General features: G+C 42.9%; 2 protein-coding genes across 2 annotated transcripts; both read right to left on the minus strand.

Moving 5' to 3' along the window:
* Positions 1–1330: 1330 nt before the first annotated feature.
* LOC147448417 (uncharacterized) lies at positions 1331–7089 on the minus strand. The gene is made up of 2 exons (XM_086521397.1): positions 6990–7089; positions 1331–1917 (listed from the first exon to the last, which is right to left on the minus strand). The coding sequence occupies exons 1-2, from the start codon at positions 7087–7089 to the stop codon at positions 1331–1333; spliced, it is 687 nt and encodes a 228-aa protein (XP_086377523.1).
* Positions 7090–7117: 28 nt separating this feature from the next.
* On the minus strand, positions 7118–20741 carry LOC147448418 (uncharacterized). Its single transcript, XM_086521398.1, has 2 exons — positions 20714–20741; positions 7118–7704 (listed from the first exon to the last, which is right to left on the minus strand). The coding sequence occupies exons 1-2, from the start codon at positions 20739–20741 to the stop codon at positions 7118–7120; spliced, it is 615 nt and encodes a 204-aa protein (XP_086377524.1).
* Positions 20742–21326: the final 585 nt, after the last annotated feature.

Raw genomic sequence — 21326 nt, forward strand, 5'->3', positions numbered from 1 at the left:
TTTGGATCATCTTGAAACTGAGAAACTGCTTTGTGTTTGAAGAGGCTTACCAGGCCCCAAGCCTGAGAGTGCTTTTTCTGGATTTTAATTTGCAGGTATTCAAGCTGAAAATTACCTAGGCTAACACCTACTACATTCGGAATAGGATCAATGAAGATGCTAAAAAGACTCTTCTGGCTTTATCAGATGAAGAACAAGATCTGCCTTTGAATGACTGGAAGAGCAAAGAAATTCGAAACATGACGGCTACAAACAGGAAAGCTATTGCAGAAACCTACGAAGCAATCTCTAAGGCTAGAGACTTTATGGAAAAGCTATCTAATCAAATCAAGTCACTGCGGGCATATGGGGTTGTTTAGGCTACTTACTTCTGATGTTTGTACTTATGTCAAGGATGTCGTTGGTATGTAATATGGGAAGTCTCCCGTCATGGTCATCTTACTCAGTTCTGGGTCAATTGTAATTTTTGCTTCCTCATTCGTATATTATAATCTACTCTGCTTTGATGGAAGAAAAAATAAAAATAAAAATGTAGAGACAATTTTCTGGCCATCTACTACACACTCTAAGAGAGAGAGAGAGAGAGAGAGAGAGAGAGAGAGAGAGAGAGAGAGAGAGAGAGTCGGGTTGTAACTTGTGCTCGCTTATGAATCTGTTCAGCTAGGTGAATGGGCTCACTCCAGTGTTCGGGAAAAATGTGTCTCAACTAAATATCATGCCGTTTCCAATTTCAAAAATGCCGGTTGAGAGCAAGGGGGAAAGGAGAAATTCCACCCCAAAATAGAGAAAAATAGTGTAAAAACCCAAAAAAATCCCCTTAATTATTTCCTCTTTGCAAACTGAAGCAAAGGAAATTTGTATGCTTGGAAACATGATTTTTCCACTCTTACCCTCGTTTTACCAATTGTAGCCTATTTCTATCCTTGGTGCCGAGTGTGCGTCTGAATTGAAGACATCCTCGAGGTGCGTAACTGCGGTTTTGAAAATTGTGCGCAATAGGACAAATTCAGTATTGCTGCCAACAGGACAGCGACTGCAGTACAACAGAATTGAAATCAAGGGACGAGACTCGGAAGTCGGGGACTGTATGCGAATGCCTGTATCGCCGCGTGTCTGTACTGTCTCAGTCTGTCTCTCGACTCCCGAATTCCCCCCTCCAAGGCAGTAATTTGTCGATACACGAAATACATGAATAATTCACTAATGTTTGTGGTCTGATGAAGATTGACCACAAACGTCATGATATTTGCACACACCAAAAAGACCTTTATCTGGCAGTGGCCCCCGATTATGCTCGATCATCCCTGATCCCTTTGATGCAAGCCAGAGATCAGCGCCTGCAGTGGTGCTCATATTGCTTATATCGTCTGGAACTCAACATCGGGGCTACGAAGGGCGGCCGCAGCTGTCCCGTCGCAAACATCCTCCAAATGGAGATTGTTGTATTAGGCTCATGTAATTTAGTCTCAGCAATGGAGGCCGCAGCTGGCTCCTTTCTGCACTCAGAGTCTTTGTAAGGCGTAACATGATTCATGTTAGAGCCCAGGGAAATTAAAGTGTCATCCTTTGTCAATGTATATAGGCTTCTTAGAGACTTTGCTGCACCATTTCTAGGATCAACCGCGCCCAGAGCTGATGATATTAATGCTGCGCTTCGTTTTCCGCGTGATGATTTAGAGTCGGACGATGTAAGCTTTCCGCCACTTGCAGATCTCTCGTTGCAAAACTTATGATTTTCGTGCCTACAATCCGTTGTCGCCTCGGCCACCGCTGCAACGCCATGCACGGGCTCCACCTTCTTGAAAACTAAATCGCTTTGCTTTGCTGGGCTCTTGCCTTGTCTACAATATGGATTACCGCTCATGCGGCTCATGCCCTGCACTTGAATGCCTGTCAAGAGGAATCTCATATGCTTGGCTGCAGACCTCTATCTCTATCTCTCCCTCTTTCCCTCTATCTTTCTTTCTCTCCCTATTTTCCTCTATTTCTCTCTTTCTTTCCTTCTCTCCCTCTCTCCCTATTTCCTTCTCTCTATCTCTCTCTCTCAAGAAGCAAGAAGGTTAAGGTATCACCTCAAGAAGAAAAGCCACTTAAGGAGGATGCAAGTCCACCCAACAAATAGGGGCACATGATCTATGAGACTAACTCACGCTTGCGAATAAGCTTTTGGAATTGTAACGGGTATCCATGGAATGCGGGAATTGGCATTGATGAGGTTACCAATGACTCCGATGTGATACTTCTTGTCGAAACATGGGAGCATGATGCGCAACGAATTCTTGGATTTGACAAATACGATGTGCATTCTTTGATGTGGGCCAAAAATGAAAAGCAACGAAGAGGCCAAGGAGACGTAGCATGTATGACCAAAAAGGGTTTGAAAGATGTTTCCATTGTCAAAGAAGATAAGTATAAACGCTACTTATGGCTGAAAATCAGCCCACCAAATGGTCAAGTCATGTTTGTGGCCGGTTGCTACATTCCTCACTATGAATTCAACTTTTATGCTTGCTTGAATATGGATAGAGATCAGCCCTTTGTTGAACTAGAGGAAGACATTGCTCATTATAAGGATCAAGACGAAGTCATTGTTTTTAGAGACATGAATGCTCGCACAAATATGCTACAACATGACACACAACAAGTAGACATGCCGCATGTCTCAAGAAGAATGGATGACTCATACATGTATAATCGAAGTTCTAATGATGTAAAAGAAGTGGATCACTATGGAAAGTCACTTCTACATATGTGCAATAGTACCGGAATGCTCATTGCAAATGGTGTATCTCTATGGGAAGGCACCAATGACTTTACATGTAGAAAGCACAACGGTGCTAGCGTGATTGACTATATGTTGTTTTCGAAAGCCACTCTAAAATGCATACAAAGCTTTACACTTGGTGAATGGAATCCGGAATCGGATCATAGGATGTTATGTATTGACCTCAAGTGTGGTAAACGGCCCGAGCATGTAGCCTCCAATCATGATGTGAATCATTTGTACCTACGTCTAGACTTCAAACGAGCACTTATATATGCTGATATGGTGGACCAAATGTTAAGCATGATAGAGCATCAAGAGAGCCCGACATTAGAATGCAAGTGGAAAGTTTTCAAAGAAGTAATTTTCTCTTGTGCCAAGGAATGCTTTTCGGTGAAACACATGTCTTGCAAAAGGTCTAAGAAGGGTAGCACCAAGAAGAAATAGTTTGACATGGAATGTAGTCAAGCCCGAAAACACTTGCTAAGATTGGATGCAATCAAAGACAAGGAAGTTTACTTGGAATGTTCACACACATACAAAGCACTTGTTCAAAAGAAGAGGAGAAGGTGGGAAGTCGAAAAACAACTTCTTTTAGCACAAGAGAAAGCACATGCATGTGGCAAGTTTTGACAAAATCTAAAAGGCAAGCGCGTTGAGAGCTTTAGTGAATTGACTCTTGAGGATATGTATATGCATTGTAAGAATCTCTATGAGAAACCCAATGTTGATAAGATGGAGTGTTGTGTCTCCCTTCCGTTTATGTATCCCTTCTTTACCATTGAAGATGTATGCCGCGCGCTTGAGAAACTTGCTACTCGTAAGGCAGGTGACCTTCAAGGTGTCAAGGTTGAAATGATTAAATGGACACGCAAGAAAACACGATATTGGATATGCGATATGTTTAACCTTGCACTTCAGTATGGCATGCCTCATGATTGGAGTGCAAATTGGATCAAACCTTTGCATAAAGGAGGAGATGTAAACAATGTGAACAACTATCGCACTATAATGGTTGGTTCTTTAATGGCAAAGTTATTTGGATGTATCATGGAGATGAAGATAAGTGAATGGGCTGAAAAGAATGGCAAACGTGCACTTGTCCAAGCAGGTTTTCGAAAGCATCATAGCACTATTGATCACCTTGTTACTCTTCGAGTTCTTATGGAAGCGTCTCGATTGAAAGGAAAAAAGTTGTATTGTTACTTTGTGGATTTCAAGAAAGCTTTTGACATGGTACCGCGAGGAAATCTTTGGAGACGTATGTAAAGCCTTCAAGTGCCGAGAGAATTTATGCATGCAGTCTTTCGTATCTACCAAAAAGTGATATGTCGATTACGTATGGGAGATGGAATTTCAGAATTTTTTGCAAGCACTATTGGTGTCAAACAAGGATGCCCACTTTCCCCAACTCTCTTTGGGCTACTCATTGATGAATTGGAATGCATGGTTCTTGACTTTATGCAGCAAGAAGGCATAGAAGAGGTTAAGATTGGAAATGCGGTGATCATGCTTTTGCTTTATGCCGATGATGTAGTGCTCTTGGCACATACCTTAGAAGATGCACAAAAGCTTATGAGTGTCTTGGAACGCTTTTGCCTACATAGCGGGCTGATCGTGAATGGATCCAAAACCAAGGTTATGCTTGTAAAGACCCTCAATGATGAAAATCCATGCATTGTATATAACAATGAGAAACTTGAAGTGGTAGATCACTTCAAGTACCTCGGCCTTGAGGTTCCATCCAATCATAAATGGAAGGATTGTGCAATGAGTCACTTGGAAGCCGGAAAGAGGGCCTATTATGCATTTGAGAACATGTGCAATGCAGGAGAGATCAAGTGTTGGGCTCTCAAAAAGTACCTCTTTGACACATTGGTGACACCGGTGCTTCTTTATGGAGTGGAGGTGTGGGGTGGAAGCATCGAGAAGTCTACTTGGAAAGAGTTTGAGAATGCCCAAAAGCGTTTTCTTACCAACTTTCTCCAAGTCAAGACACAAACACCCTACATGCTCTTACTTCTTGAGTCTGGATTGCTTCCCATTGAGGTCTTGGGCATGCAAAGGGTTGTGGAGTACATGCGTAAGACACAACCTAGCCCTTTGCATCGACTTCCTAGAATCGCATATGAAGCAAGTCAAATGGTTCAAAAGACATGCAAGAGCAAAATACTAAGTTCGGGGTGGATGCTTGATATCAAGAAATGGTTTGGAAGATGGGATGCATGTCACTTGGTCAAGGATGCGTCGATCGACTCCCAAGTTAATGAGGCCTTCTTACAACGCCAATGTATCACGGCTTGGGAGAAATCCGGAGGTTCTCGCTTCAACCATTACACCACACATGTTGCCCCAAACTACAAATCTCTCTTCTTCTCGGAACGAGGTAACCGAACCCATTCCTACATCCTTGAGCCCATCCCGTTGAGTGCGATCCGCACCATTGCCTCCATTCGTCTTAGCTCCCATTCTCTACGCTGCGAGACAGGAGGTTGGGGCACTGGCCAGGAGTGTCATCGACTTTGCACCTTATGCCCTCGTCAAGTGTGAGAGAGTGAGTACCACACACTACTTGAGTGCTCAGCTTTTGACCACATTAGGTCCTCTTTTCCCCATATATTCAGCCATGATCTCTCCCTACATACCTTCCTCTCCTAACCACGATGTGGACTCTCTATTGCGACGCTCATTTCAGCCATTTTTGAGCATCGAGAGTCACTTCTGAACTCCACTCACACCATGTGACATGTTCATTTGGTCCCATAGGTCATATTTGAACTCCCAGGACGATAATAGAACTATCTATCTATCCCTATCCCTATCTCTCTCTCTCTCCTATCTCTCCCTCTATCCCTATCCCCATCTCTTTCCCTTTTTCTTTCTGTCTCTCTATCCCTATCCCTATTTCCCTCTATCTCTCTCTTTCTCTCCCTCTTTTCCTCTATCTATACTCTCTCTCTTTCTTTCCCCCTCTCTCTCTCTCTCTCTCTCTCTCTCTCTCTCTCTCTCTCTTTCTCTCCCTCTTTCCTTCTCTCCCTCTCTCCCTATTTCCTTCTCTCTATCTCTCTCCCTCTTTCTCTCTCTCTTTCTATCCCTATCCCTATCTCTCTCTCTCTCCCTCCCTGTATCCCTATCCCTATCCCTCTCTCTCTCTCTCTCTCCCCCTCTTTCCCTTTCTCTCCCTCTATCTACTTTCTCTCTCTCTCTCTCTCTCTCTCTCTCTCTCTCTCTCTCTCTATCTATCTATCTATCTACACTCTCTCTCTCTCTCTCTCTCTCTCTCTCTCTCTCTCTCTCTCTCTCTTTATTTCTCTCTCTCTATCCCTATCCCTATCTCTCTCTCTCTCTCTCTCTCTCTCTCTCTCTCTCTCTCTCTCTCTCTCTCTCTCTCTCTCTCTCTCTCTCCCTCTATCCCTATCCCTATCTCTTTCCCTCTTTCCCTATTTCTATCTCTCTCTCTCTCTCTCTCTTTCTCTCCCTATTTCTATCTCCCTATCTCTCTCTTTTTCTATCTCTCTCTTTCTCTCCCTATCTCTCTCCCTCTTTCTATCTCTCGCTCTTTCCCTCTATCCCTATTTCTGTCTCTCCCTATCTCTCTCTCTTTCTCTCCCTATCTCTCTACCTCTTTCCCTATCCCTATCTCTCTCTCATCTCTCTCCCTCTCTCTCTCTCTCTCTCTCTTTCCCTATTTTGCTATCACTCTCCCCCTCTCTCTTTTTCTATCTCTCTCTCTTCCCCCCCCCCCCCTTGTGTGTGTGTCTCTCTATCTATCTATCTATCTATCTCCCTCTCATTAATTATCTCTCTCTATTTATCTATCTCTATGCCTCTTTCTCTCTCACTCTCTTTATCTATTTCTCTCTCTCTATCTAACATTTCTCTCCCTCTTTATCTATTTCCCTCTCTCTATCTAACATTTACCTCTCTTTATCTAACATTTCTCTCCCTCTCTCACTCTCTTTATCTATTTCTCTCTCTCTATCTAACATTTCTCTTTCTCTATCTAACATTTCTCTCCCTCTCTTCAAATCTCTCTCTCTCTCTCTCTCTCTCTCTCTCTCTCTCTCTCTCTCTCTCTCTCTCTCTCTCTCTCTCTCTCTCTTTCTTCATTTATCTCTTTCTCTCGCTCTCTATTTCTATCTAACACCATGCAAACAATCATTTTGTGTAATTTGTCGATACACGAAATACATGAATAATTCACTAATGCTATGAATCATAGTACCTTTATATAGGTCTGGTGAAGATTGACCACAAACGTCATGATATTTGCACACACCAAAAAGACCTTTATCTGACAGTGGCCCCCGATTATGCTCGATCATCCCTGATCCCTTTGATGCAAGCCAGAGATCAGCGCCTGCACTGGTGCTCATATTGCTTATATCGTCTGGAACTTAACACCGGGGCTACGAAGTGCGTCCGCAGCTGTCCCGTTGCAGACATCCTCCAAATGGAGATTGTTGTATTAGACTCATGTAATTTAGTCTCAGCAATGGAGGCCGCAACTGGCTTCTTTCTGCACTCAGAGTCTTTGTAAGGCGTAACATGATTCATGTTAGAGCTCAGGGAAATTAAAGTGTCATCCTTTGTCAATGTATATAGGCTTCTTAGAGACTTTGCTGCACCATTTCTGGGATCAACCGTGCCCAGAGCTGATGATATTAATGCTGCGCTTCGTTTTCCGCGTGATGATTTAGAGTCGGACGATGTAAGCTTTCCGCCACTTGCAGATCTCTCGTTGCAAAACTTATGATTTCCGTACCTACAATCCGTTGTCACCTCGGACACCGCTGCAACGCCATGCACGGGCTCCACCTTCTTGAAAACTAAATCTCTTTGCTTTGCTGGGCTCTTGCCTTGTCTACAATATGGATTGCCGCTCATGCGGCTCAAGCTCTGCACTTGAATGCCTGTCAAGAGGAATCTCATATGCTTGGCTGCAGACCTCTATCTCTATCTCTCCCTCTATCTACACTCTCTCTATCTTTCCCTCTTTCCCTCTATCTTTCTTTCTCTCCCTATTTCCCTCTATTTCTCTCTTTCTTTCCTTCTTTCCTTCTCTCCCTCTCTCCCTATTTCCTTCTCTCTATCCCTATCCCTATCTCTCCCTCTATCCCTATCCCTATCTCTTTCCCTCTTTCCATTTTTCTTTCTGTCTCTCTATCCCTATCCCTATTTCCCTCTATCTCTCTCTTTCTCTCCCTCTTTCCCTCTATCTACACTCTCTCTCTTTCTTTCCCTCTATCTACACTCTCTCTCTCTCTCTCTCTCTCTCTCTCTCTCTTTCTCTCCCTCTTTCCCTCTCTCTCTCTCTCTTTGTCTCCCTCTTTCCTTCTCTCCCTCTCTCTCTCCCTCTCTCCCTATTTCAAATAGGGACACATGATCTATGAGACCAACTCACGCTTGCGAATAAGCTTTTGGAATTGTAACGGGTATCCATGGAATGCGGGAATTGGCATTGATGAGCTTACCAATGACTCCGATGTGATACTTCTTGTCGAAACATGGGAGCATGATGCGCAACGAATTCTTGGATTTGACAAATACGATGTGCATTCTTTGATGTGGGCCAAAAATGCAAAGCAACGAAGAGGCCAAGGAGGCGTAGCATGTATGACCAAAAAGGGTTTGAAAGATGTTTTCATTGTCAAAGAAGATAAGTATAAACGCTACTTATGGCTGAAAATCAGCCCACCAAATGGTCAAGTCATGTTTGTGGCCGGCTGATACATTCCTCACTATGACTCCAACTTTTATGCTCGCTTGAATATGGATAAAGATCAGCCCTTTGTTGAACTAGAGGAAGACATTGCTCATTACAAGGATCAAGGTGAAGTCATTGTTTTTCGAGACATGAATGCTCGCACAAATATGTTACAACACGACACACAACAAGTCGACATGCCGCATGTATCAAGAAGAGTGGATGACTCATACATGTATAATCGAAGTTCTAATGATGCAAAAGAAGTGGATCACTATGGAAAGTCACTTCTACATATGTGCAATAGTACCGGAATGCTCATTGCAAATGGTGTATCTTTATGGCAAGGCACCAATGACTTTACATGTAGAAAGCACAATGGTGCTAGCGTGATTGACTATATGTTGTTCTCAGAAGCCACTCTAGAATGCATACAAAGCTTTACACTTGGTGAATGGAATCCGGAATCGGATCATAGGATGTTATGTATTGACCTCAAGTGTGGTAAACGGCCCGAGCATGTAGCCTCCAATCATGATGTGAATCATTTGTACCTACGTCTAGACTTCAAACGAGCACTTATATATGCTGATATGGTGGACCAACTGTTAAGCATGATAGAGCATCAAGGGAGCCCAACATTAGAATGCAAGTGGAAAGTTTTCAAAGAAGTAATTTTCTCTTGTGCGAAGGAATGCTTTTCGGCGAAACACATGTCTTGCAAAAGGTCTAAGAAGGGTAGCACCAAGAAGAAATGGTTTGACATGGAATGTAGTCAAGCCCGAAAACACTTGCTAAGATTGGATGCAATCAAAGACAAGGAAGTTTACTTGGAATGTTCACACACATACAAAGCACTTGTTCAAAAGAAGAGGAGAAGGTGGGAAGTCGAAAAACAACTTCTTTTAGCACAAGAGAAAGCACATGCATGTGGCAAGTTTTGGCAAAATCTAAAAGGCAAGCGCGTTGAGAGCTTTGGTGACTTGACTCTTGAGGATATGTATATGCATTGTAAGAACCTCTATGAGCAACCCAATGTTGATAAGATGGAGGGTTGTAGCTCCCTTCCGTTTATGTATCCCTTCTTTACCATTGAAGATGTATGCCGCGCGCTTGAGAAACTTGCTACTCGCAAGGCAGGTGACCTTCAAGGTGTCAAGGCTGAAATGATTAAATGGACAAGCAAGAAAACACGATATTGGATATGCGATATGTTTAACCTTGCACTTCAGTATGGCATGCCTCATGATTGGAGTGCAAATTTGATCAAACCTTTGCACAAAGGAGGAGATGTAAACAATGTGAACAACTATCGCACTATAATGGTTGGTTCTTTGATGGCAAAGTTATTTGGATGTATCATGGAGATGAAGATAAGTGAATGGCAAACGTGCGCTTGGCCAAGCAGGTTTTCGAAAGCATCATAGCACTATTGATCACCTTGTCACTCTTCGAGTTCTTATGGAAGCGTCTCGATTGAAAGGAAAAAAGTTGTATTGTTGCTTTGTGGATTTCAAGAAAGCTTTTGACATGGTACCGCGAGGAAATCTTTGGAGACGTATGCAAAGCCTTCAAGTGCCGAGAGAATTTATGCATGCAGTCTTTCGCATCTACCAAAAAGTGATATGTCGATTACGTATGGGAGATGGAATTTCAGAATTTTTTGCAAGCACTATTGGTGTCAAACAAGGATGCCCACTTTCCCCAACCCTCTTTGGGCTACTCATTGATGAATTGGAATACATGGTTCTTGATTTTATGCAGCAAGAAGGCATAGAAGAGGTTAAGATTGGAAATGCGGTGATCATGCTTTTGCTTTATGCCGATGATGTAGTGCTCTTGGCACATACCTTAGAAGATGCACAAAAGCTTATGAGTGTCTTTGAACGCTTTTGCCTACATAGCGGGCTGATCGTGAATGGATCCAAAACCAAGGTTATGCTTGTAAAGACCCTCAATGACGAAAATCCATGCATTGTATACAACAATGAGAAACTTGAAGTGGTAGATCACTTCAAGTACCTTGGCCTTGAGGTTCCATCCAATCATAAATGGAAGGATTGTGCAATGCGTCGCTTGGAAGCCGGAAAGAGGGCTTATTATGCATTTGAGAACATGTGCAATGCAGGAGAGATCAGGTGTTGGGCTCTCAAAAAGTACCTCTTTGACACATTGGTGACACCGGTGCTTCTTTATGGAGTGGAGGTGTGGGGTGGAAGCATCGGGAAGTCTACTTGGAAAGAGTTTGAGAATGTCCAAAAGCGTTTTCTCACCAACTTTCTCCAAGTCAAGACACAAACACCCTACATGCTCTTACTTCTTGAGTCCGGATCGCTTCCCATTGAGGTCTTGGGCATGGAAAGGGTTGTGGAGTACATGCGTAAGACACAACGTAGCCCTTTGCATCGACTTCCTAGAATCTCATATGAAGCAAGTCAAAAGGTTCAAAAGACATGCAAGAGCAAAATACTAAGTTCGGGGTGGATGTTTGATATCAAGAAATGGTTTGGAAGATGGGATGCATGTCACTTGGTCAAGGATGCGTCGATCGACTCCCAAGTTAATGAGGCCTTCTTACAACGCCAATGTATCATGGCTTGGGAGAAATCCGGAGGTTCTCGCTTCAGCCATTACACCACACACGTTGCCCCAAACTACAAATCTCTCTTCTTCTCGGAACGAGGTAACCGAACCCATTCCTACATCCTTGAGCCCATCCCGTTGAGTGCGATCCGCACCATTGCCTCCATTCGTCTTAGCTCCCGCTCCCATTCTCTACGCTGTGAGACAGGACGTTGGGGCACTGGCGAGGAGTGTCATCGACTTTGCACCTTATGCCCTCGTCAAGTGCGAGAGAGTGAGTACCACACACTACTTGAGTGCTCAGCTTTTGACCACATTAGGTCCTCTTTTCCCCATATATTCAGCCATGAGCTCTCCCTACATACCTTCCTCTCCCAACCACGATGTGGACTCTCTATTGCGACGCTCATTTCAGCCATTTTTGATCATCGAGAGTCACTTATGAACTCCACTCACACCACGTGACATGTTCATTTGGTCCCATAGGTCATATTTGACCTCCCAGGACGATAATAGAACTATCTATCTATCTATCTATCTCTCTCTCTCTCTCTCCTACTCTCCTATGTCTCCCTCTATCCCTATCCCTATCTCTTTCCCTATTTCTATCTCTCTCTCTCTTTCTCTCCCTATCTCTCTCCCTTTTTCTATCTCTCTCTTTCTCTCCCTATCTCTCTCGCTCTTTCCCTCTATCCCTATTTCTCTCTCTCTCTCTCTCTCTCTCTCTCTCTCTCTCTCTCTCTCTCTCTCTCTCTCTCTCTCTCTCTTTCTCTCCCTATCTCTCTCCCTCTTTCTATCTCTCTCTCTTTCTCTCCCTATTTCTATCTCCCTATCTCTCTACCTGTTTCCCTATCCCTCTCTCTCTCATCTCTCTTCCTCTTTCCCTCTCTCTCTCTCTCTCTCTCTCTCTCTCTCTCTCTCTCTCTCTCTTTCTTTCTCTCATTAATTCTCTCTCTCTCTTTATCTACCTCTATGCCTCTTTCTCTTTCGCTCTCTTTATCTATTTCTCTCTCTCTATCTAACATTTCTCTCCCTCTCTCTCTCTCTCTCTCTCTCTCTCTCTCTCTCTTTCTTTCTCTCATTAATTCTCTCTCTCTCTTTATCTACCTCTATGCCTCTTTCTCTCTCGCTCTCTTTATCTATTTCTCTCTCTCTATCTAACATTTCTCTCCCTCTCTCTCTCTCTCTCTCTCTCTCTCTCTCTCTCTCTCTCTCTCTATCTAACATTTACCTCTCTTTATCTAACATTTCTCTCCCTCTCTCACTCTCTTTATCTATTTCTCTCTCTCTCTATCTAACATTTCTCTCCATCTCTTCAAATCTCTCTCTCTCTCTTCATTTATCTCTTTCTCTCTCTCTATTTCTATCTAACACTATCCAAACAATCATTTCCAAAACGTGCGTGACAAATCAATCATTTCCAAACGTGCGTAGCAAAGCAACCATTTTCAAACGTGCTTAGCAAAGCAACCATTTCAACCAAGCTGTGCGAAAGAACCATTTCCTAGTGAATGAGGTATGTTATGGATTCTCTATTTTTTGTATTTTTTAAATTTATGTGTGTGTTTGTGTGTATGTATGTGTGTAGTAGAAAACAAAAGGGAAAGAGGGAGGATGTGCTTTTGTGTTTACCTCTTCTTTGTAGCACGATTGAGCTTCGAATAGGTTGAGCTTCCAAAGAAGATGGCGGAATACCCCCTTGCCAAAACTTAGACGAAACCCTCTTCGACGAAACTTGAGAAACTTGGAGAAGAAGAGAGGGGGAAGGGAGAGGTGGGGGTGTTAGACAAGGGGAACTAGAACCTAGGAGTCCACCACCCAACCACCCACTATACAACATGGCCCCTGGCCCTTTGCCCTAGTTGGACTCCCTTTCTACACTGCCTAGCCCGGTCTTGCCCTTGTCTAGTCCGGCCTTGCCGGTGTCCTGACATTACTCCTCCCTTAAGAAGAGTTTTCATCATCAAAAACAAAAGTGGGAAACTTCTTCTTGAAGGAGTACGAGCAGAAGTGCGACACGAGAGAGAGTGCGAGAAGAAGAGCATGACGATATGGTGAACTCGCTCTACTGTAATGTGTAGAGCATAGTGAGTTCTTATTAGGTTTTTACAAAAGAATATGTGTACATACCTGGCGGCCCGTCCACTTACCTGGGCGACCACATTGGGCTTTATACCCCAACAACCTCCCACTTAAAGTCCAATGTGGTACTTTAAGTGTGAGAGAAGCTACTATACAAGCTAATATACAAGAGATGTAGAGAAGTGATGTACTACCCTACACCTAATTGCTTGCGAAAATGCGCAAAGCTCTCTAAGGGAAGTCCTTTTGTAAGTAGATCAGCAGGATTTTCTATGGTGTGAACTTTGACAAGCTGAAGTTGCTTATCCTCGAGCATTTCCCTGATGAAATGATACTTCACATCCACATGCTTTGTCTTTGAGTGATAAACTAGATTGCGAGCCAATTGTATAGCACTTTCTCAACAAACCCTTCTGGCTGCTACATGTAAATTTCCACATCTAAATCACCATGCAAGAACGCTGTCTTGACATCCATTTGGTGCAACACCAAATCTAATATGGCAACCAATGCAAGAAAGCATCTCAATGTAGTCATCTTGACCACCGGAGAGAAGACTTCATCAAAGTCAATGCCTTGTTCTTGCTTAAAGCCCTTGGCAACAAGCATTGCTTTGTACTTTGGCTGACTATCATGAGCGGTGATCTTATACCTGTAAACCTATTTACAAGGTAGAGCCTTTTTGCCCTGTGGTAATTTAACTAGCTTCCATGTCTTGTTTTTATGCAGATCTGTCATCTCTGACTGCATGGCCAATTGTGAATTCCCGGAGTCCTTCATTTGCACTGATTCCTTATAACATGGAGGCTCATTGCAATCAGTCAACATGACATAGTTCATAGATGGAACAAACCTATCAGGAGGTCGCGTGACACGTCCAGATCTACGCACAATAGGTGGCTCAGGCTCGGCCACAACCTATGGTTCCACTCTATCCTGTCCTTGCTCCTCTTGAGCCCTGACATTTTGTCTTGCACATGCAGGTCCATCTTCTTGGAAGACAACTCTTCTAATCTCCTCAACCCTCTCTGGTTTAGAATGATATTTGGATTCATTAAAGTGAACATCATTGCTGCGGACAACCTTTCTGGATTCGGGATCCCCAAGTCTGTACCCCATCTCACCAGAATTACCATAGCCTAGAAAGATGCACTGTCTACTCGTTGGCTCAAGTTTGTTCCTAAATTCCTTTGGAACGTGAGTATATGCCTCACAGCCAAAGACTCTGAGATGCTTGTATGAGGACATTTTGCCTGACCATACCATCTTTGGCACTGAATCCTTCTGCAAAACCTTGCTAGGAGATCTATTTACAAGATGAACAGTTGTTGATACAGCTTCAGCCCAAAACCCATTTGGCAGTTGTGCATTAGAAAACATACTTCTGACCTTCTCTTGTATGGTCCTATTCATCCTCTCAGCAACACCATTTTGAGGAGGATTGTAAGGAGCAGTAAGTTCACGTTTTATACCTTTTGACTCACAAAATAACGGAAAGGCCTTTGAAACATACTCTCCACCATTGTCAGTGCGTAAGCATTTAAGCTTCTTGCCACTCTGATTCTCCACAAGTGTCACAAACGTTTTGAAAACACTAAACGCTTCATCCTTGTGCTTGAGAAAGTAAACCCATACTTTCCTCGAGTAATCATCTATAAATGTCATAAAGTAAGAAGCTCCCCCTAGAGATAGGTTAGGCATAGGTCCACACAAATCACTATGAACAAGTGCCAACTGTGTATCTCTTCTACTGCTTCTATGCTTATGTGGCTGCTGTGTTTGCTTACCATACAGACAATGTTCACAGAATTCAAAATCATTAAATGAAAAGCGAGGCAAATAACCAGAACGAGACAAGATTTCCATTCCCTTCTTGGACATATGTCCTAACCGGCTATGCCACAAAGAAACGTTCGGCTGCTCGGTTACATTGATTACATTTTTAGAGACATTTGATACATAGATCATGTAAAGTCCTCAAGACTTTACTCCATGTGCTACTATCATAGAACCCTTGGATATCTTCCACATGTTCTGTCCAAAAGTGGTGACGTAGCCAGCATCATCAAGTAAACCTGTGCTGATCAAGCTCTTTGTAATTGCGGGAACATGTCTCACATTCTTCAGCGTGAAAGAAGAGCCATTTTGAAACTTCAATTGAACATCGCCAACACCTAAGATCTCACATGTCAGCCCATTGCCTAGCCGAACATGATCTTTAGTGGTCACATAAGAGGTAAACCACTCCAGTCTATAATCCAGTCACTCAGTGCATTTCCATCAGATGCTGTAAGAAGAGCTGAGTCCATTGTATTCTTCAAGAAGTAGATGTCTCCTGACACTAGACTGTCATCCTCTACAACAGTGTTTGTCACATTTATTTCTTGAATCTTCACTGAGGACTTGTTCTTCTCACCATGGTCTTCAGCTTTCTCTTTGTCTTTTTCTGCTTTCCATTCTCTGCAGTCTCTTTTCATGTGACCCTTCTTGCCACAATGGTAGCATTCTATGTCACTCTTGCCTTTAGCACTGCGGGACTTGCTACGAGACTGATTCCTCTTTCCACCTTTGTACTTTTCTTTGGTCCTTCCCCTGACAACTAAGGCTGTTCCTTTGCCTTTGTCCATTGTCTTTCTATTGGTTTCTTCAGTAAGCAGACTTCCTTCTACACCTGCTATGTTCAAACCATCTGGAGGTGCATAATTACTCAAAGCTGTGCGAAACGTGTCCCAACTTTCCGGCAATGTGATCAACAGGAACATTGCTCTAACACGTTCATCAAACTTGACACCTTGAGCTGACAACTGACTATAGATTGTGTTGAATTCATTCAGATGATTGGACATAGGTGTCCCTTCTTTCATCTTGAAGTTAACAAGCTTCTTAAGCCAGTATACCTGTGAAGCTGCACTCTGCTTCACATAAAGATCACTCAGCTTTAACCATGCTTGATAAGCCGACATCTCGTCTGCTACATTGAAGTAAACGCTTTCTGCCAAAGTCAGCATAATGGTAGAAAGTGCCAATTCATCCATTTCGCTCCATTCATCTTCGTCCATATCTTACAGTCAGAGACAGAGACAATACATAGACTTCCCACAAAGTCATACATGCAATCCCAACTGTCTAACTCACAGTCAATACATCCTAGCTGCCTCTCTAAGGGTGCTCGAGGGATCGCTCCAAGACCTGTATCACCGAAAGGATCTCAACATTCAAGAATCCCCCATCTCAATAAAACCTCACTTGACCCTCAACAAAGGCTACAGTAAATCTGACAGTACATAAACTTCCCACAAAGTCATACATCCACAAATTTCCCACTATATGCTGTAACCGCTGCGGCGGTTGTTTGCTGTGTGACTCACAGCCAACAAACCCTCAACAGACATACATCATCTCTGACAATACATCCCATGTGGAAGTACTTGCAATGTCAGGATGAAATCTGGAATATCAAGCAGCAAACACAAGCTACCTGATGAACTAGTGGATGTCGCCTATAGTCTGTGTGTAGATGCGCCCGTGTCGTATGTGACACGCCTCCAAGAACTGTGAGCCGTCCTTCGATGTGTAGACAGCCACAAATCAACACTCTGGGAGTGTCGATATCCTCAGCACCTGCAGTCGTAGGCCGAAAACCCCAAATTTGCAGAGTCGGATCTGCACCCGCTGAGACCACATAGTCGAAAATGGCCTGCGCAGAACTTTGTCGAAGCTGAACGGTAATCGAGATGACCTCAGAATGAAATTCTGAGCACACCAAGGCATATGGGTCCTCCCACAAGATTTGGGGCCGTGTCTTTGCCTGTCTAATTGCACTCCAATCTGAGCTGGTGACTCTAGCCTCCTGCAGTGCTGCCCCGAGCCTCGATCTGAGCTCTGATACCAGTTGAAGGAGTACGAGCGGAAGTGAGACGCGAGAGAGAGTGCGAGAAGAAGAGCACGACGATATGGTGAACTCGCTCTACTGTAATGTGTAGAGCATAGTGAGTTCTTATTATGTTTTTACAAAAGAATATGTGTACATACCTGGCGGCCCGCCCACTTACCTGGGCGACCACATTGAGCTTTATACCCCAACACTTCTTAAGAACACTAATGTTTTCCCAAGTGGCACCTTCCTCAGGTAGATCTTTCCACTTGATTAAGGCTTGTTGACGTACATGATGACGTGTACGTAACTCATGGTAATCGAGAACACGTTCAGGTTCATGCGGTAAGGTAGGAGGTTCAATGAAATCTACCAAAATCTGTTGGTCAATGACATTGTCATCCCCATGTAACTGCTTACGCAAACGGCTTACATGAAACACCGGATGAATACGAGAATGTGTAGGTAGCAATATTTTGTAGGCAGGATCACCTACTCGCTTACATGACATCTACCAAAATCTGTTGGTCAATGACATTGTCATCCGCATGTAACCGCTTACGCAAACGGCTTACATGAAACACCAGATGAATAGGAGAATGTGTAGATAGCAATAATTTGTAGGCACGATCACCTACTCGCTTGAGTATTTTGAAAGGCCCACAATATCGGGGAGATAATTTAGGTGTTGGCCCAGTTTTCAGACTTTCTGAATGTTCTGACATACGTAAAAATACTTCCTCTCCTTCCTCGAAGGTAACTTGCCGACGTTTCTCATCGGCATACTTCTTATACGGATCCTGCACTTGTCGGACATTCTGATGAGCGAGTTTTAGCATATCCATGTGGACTTGGAGAAAATCCTTAACCTGTTGGAGCTTTTCGGTTGCCAACCCCACCGTAACAGGTGACCTAGGTTGAAACCCATACATGAGCATGAAAGGACTAAATCCAAATAGAGAGATAGAGAGTGATATATATATAAGAGAGAGAGAGAGAGAGAGAGAGAGAGAGAGAGAGAGAGAGAGAGAGAGAGAGAGAGAAAGATAGAGATAAGGAGATAGAGAGAGAGAGAAATAGAGATAGAGAGAGAGGTAAAGATAGATAGAGAGAGAGAGAGTAGTAGATAGAGAAACTAGTGGTGAAAGAGTTAGCTTGGATGCTGACCAATTGTATGAAAAGGACAGAAACTATCTCTTTATCTCTCTCTCCCTCTGGAAGAAACTATGAAACTAAAAAAGGCAAAGGGGTTTTGCCCGCTACATGCATTGTCATGTACACCTGGGTGTGCACTTATGTGTCACCCATATAGGATTTGACCAATAAAGAAGAGATATTGACCCGGTGGTCCTGATCTCCGTACACCTCTGGAACGAGGTGTGCGGAGATCAGGCAAGGCTAGAGAATGTGAGGTAGTTTACATTGTGAGGAGTATATATATTGAGACAACATTCATAATCATTGTAGATGGCAATGTCATCAACTAACATGGAGGAAAAGATTGCATGCTCGTGCACGCTCTGCAAGTATCAAATCCAGCGCAAGCGTAGGATATATAATGAGCATGTGCACAAGTAAGGAGAGTTTGCTAGAGAAACCGTACAGAATCTACGATACGACTCCTACGAAACGGGCATTGATTTTCGCGACATAACACCTACATCTGAGAGAGAGAGAAAAAGGATTATGCGTGAAGGTCCGACCAATCCAGAGCAAAGGATGGAAGCAGAGGAGGGCTTACAGACACAAGACGACGGCACGGAGGAGATGTTGGATGCCTTCTTCCAGCCAAGCGAGGAGAACGCTAACGAAGCAGTACCAGAAGACGTGCGCCTATCTCCTGAAGACATGTGGAGAAATTTGGCACGTCAACCAATCTATGAAGGCGCCAAAATATATGTGCTTCATACTTGTCTGTTGTTTTTGAATCTGCACTCAGTGTACGGGTGGTTACAAGCGTCACTGCTTTGTTTAGGTACGTAACTTACAAAAGAGATTTTTCGATTGCAACGGTGACGTGCTTGGGAGGTTTTAATTCAATGTGGCTTAAACAGGTTGTTGCAGGAGCAACTACTCCTGGATGGCAATGAAATGCCCCCCTCCAGGCTAGACGCAAAGCGACTATTGACCTCAGCTGGCTTGGACTACAACAAGATTCATGCATATCCAAATGATTGCATTCTTGTTCGCAATGAATTTGCATATTGTTTGTTGTGTCCTAAGTGCGGAGACATGCGCTACAAACAAGATTTAGTTGGCGAGTCAGTGCCAACTAAAGTGTTGCGGCATTTTTCTATTATTCCTAGGATAAAAAGCATGTTTCGTTGTGGTTCAATTGCAAAGTTGATGTGGTGGCATGCTATGAATAGATCCTGTGACGCAACATTTAGGGTGCCCACCGATTCAAAGGCTTGGAGGCACATTGAAGATACCTGGCCTCATTTTAAGAGTGAACCACGCACCAAGGTAGACTCTAATATAAAAACTCAATCCAAACTCTAATCTTAAATCTAACCTAATTAAGCATGTGGTGATTTGTGGCTAATAGAATATGGTTAGTGTGTGAGTTAATAGGTGTCAGATTCTGATGAGAATATACATATTGTTGTGTAACTAGTGTTTGCTCTTTGAGCAAAGCGCGCCTTCATTGACATGCACAAAAATCTAACCTAAATCTAATCTAATCTTACATCGAACATAAATCTAAATCTAATATAATCTTAAACTCAAAATAAATCTAAATGTAATCTAATTTTAAATATAACCTAAACCTAAATGTAATCTAACTTAAATCTAAATTTAATATAATTAATCTTAAATCTTGTCTTAATCTTAAATCTAAATCTAATATAATATTAAACTCAACATAAACTTAAATCTAATCCAATCTTAAATACTAAACCTAAATGTAGTCTAACTTAAATCTAACATAGCTACCTAACCTTTAATGCTGCCATAATTTTAAATCTAACTTAATCTTAATCTAACATAAATCTAAATCTAACCTAATCTTAAACTCAACATAAACATAAATCTAAATGTAATCTAACCTAATTTAATTTAAATCTTAACCTAATCTCTCTCTCTCTTTGTTTTCTCCCCTTACCTCTCTCTTTCGTCTTCTCCCCCTCTCTCTCTTTGGTTTTTTATTCTCTCTCTCTTTCTCCCTCTTTCTCTTTCTCTTTGTTTTCTCCTCTCTCTCTCTCTCTGTTTTATATCTTTCTCTCTCTTATTCTCTCTCTCTCTCTCTCTCTCTCTCTCTCTCTCTCTCTCTCTCAAAGACACAATGTGTGTGTATGTGTGTGTGTGTGTGTGTGTGTGAGAGAGAGAGAGAGAGAGAGAGAGAGAGAGAGAGAGAGAGAGAAAGAGGGGAAGGGAACATGAGAGAGAGGAGAGGGAAGGAGCATACCTAGCTCTCCTTCCTCTCCTCGTGTATGTGTCTGTGTGTGTGTGTGTGGGGAAGAAAGAGAGAGAGAGGGAGAGCACGGGTTACCTATTTGCTTGAGCACCAAAAACTCAGATCTGAGATCTCAGTTTCGAACACTCTCGGTTTATTTTTTATCACTGTCGGCGTCGCTATGGGCGTCGCTATGTAGCAAATAGAATAGCGACGCTCATAGCAATGCCCATAGTGACGCTTATAGAAACATCGTGGATTTTCACTTTTGAGCGTCGCACTGCAAGGGTCGCTAATGTGAAGTACCTCTTGTAGAGTTGTTACATGCTTCCATATCTTTTCTTTTTTAAATTTGAAAATTTCATACAATATTCTTTAATTCTTATTGAGAGGAGAGAAACACCAAAATGTGAAGGGGGGCAGGGAGGGGGAATGTATCCAGAATTTGAAAGTTTAGGCGCTAAATCTCCCCTCAAAAATAGATGTGTTAATAATAGCAAAAATAACGGAGGTAATAACGCAGTAATATTAGCGAAAATAGTCACGGTAATAGTTTAAATGTAAAAAAAAATCCCCCCCGGCCCTCCTCTCTCTTCCCTCTCCAGTTGAATTTGGACCTTCTCTCTACAAAACGCGATAAAAGGCCACGGTAAACAATTAGAGATTTTCATAGTGTGAGGTGCACCACCTCAAGCAAGATGTGTTTCCCACCACGAAGTTTCTCCACATGCTTGTTCTCCTCCCAATTACCACCCTCTCTTATAGATGCCCCTTGGACCTATCTTTAAGAAGACCCATATTCATAGCTTGCTAGTGGCCATGCCTAGGAATTGTGTCTCTACCCTTGTCCTCTCTCTCTCTCTCTCTCTCTCTCTCTCTCTCTCTCTCTCTCTCTCTTCTCCTCCCCAACCCCAAATGA

This window comes from Adiantum capillus-veneris, chromosome 10 (assembly GCF_014529385.1).
Source record: "Adiantum capillus-veneris isolate H3 chromosome 10, ASM1452938v2, whole genome shotgun sequence".
Classification (NCBI taxonomy): domain Eukaryota; kingdom Viridiplantae; phylum Streptophyta; class Polypodiopsida; order Polypodiales; family Pteridaceae; genus Adiantum; species Adiantum capillus-veneris.

What these genes read in the sequence shown, in the direction of transcription:
- LOC147448417 (XM_086521397.1), bottom strand. Translation starts at nt 7,089, where the DNA reads ATGATCGAGCATAATCGGGGGCCACTGTCAGATAAAGGTCTTTTTGGT. An exon ending in TTCACCAGACCTATATAAAG is followed by an intron (nt 1,918 to 6,989) that starts GTACTATGATTC and finishes AGAGGTCTGCAG; the next exon opens with CCAAGCATATGAGATTCCTC.
- LOC147448418 (XM_086521398.1), bottom strand. Translation starts at nt 20,741, where the DNA reads ATGGAAGCATGTAACAACTCTACAAGAG. An exon ending in ATGTAACAACTCTACAAGAG is followed by an intron (nt 7,705 to 20,713) that starts GTACTTCACATT and finishes AGAGGTCTGCAG; the next exon opens with CCAAGCATATGAGATTCCTC.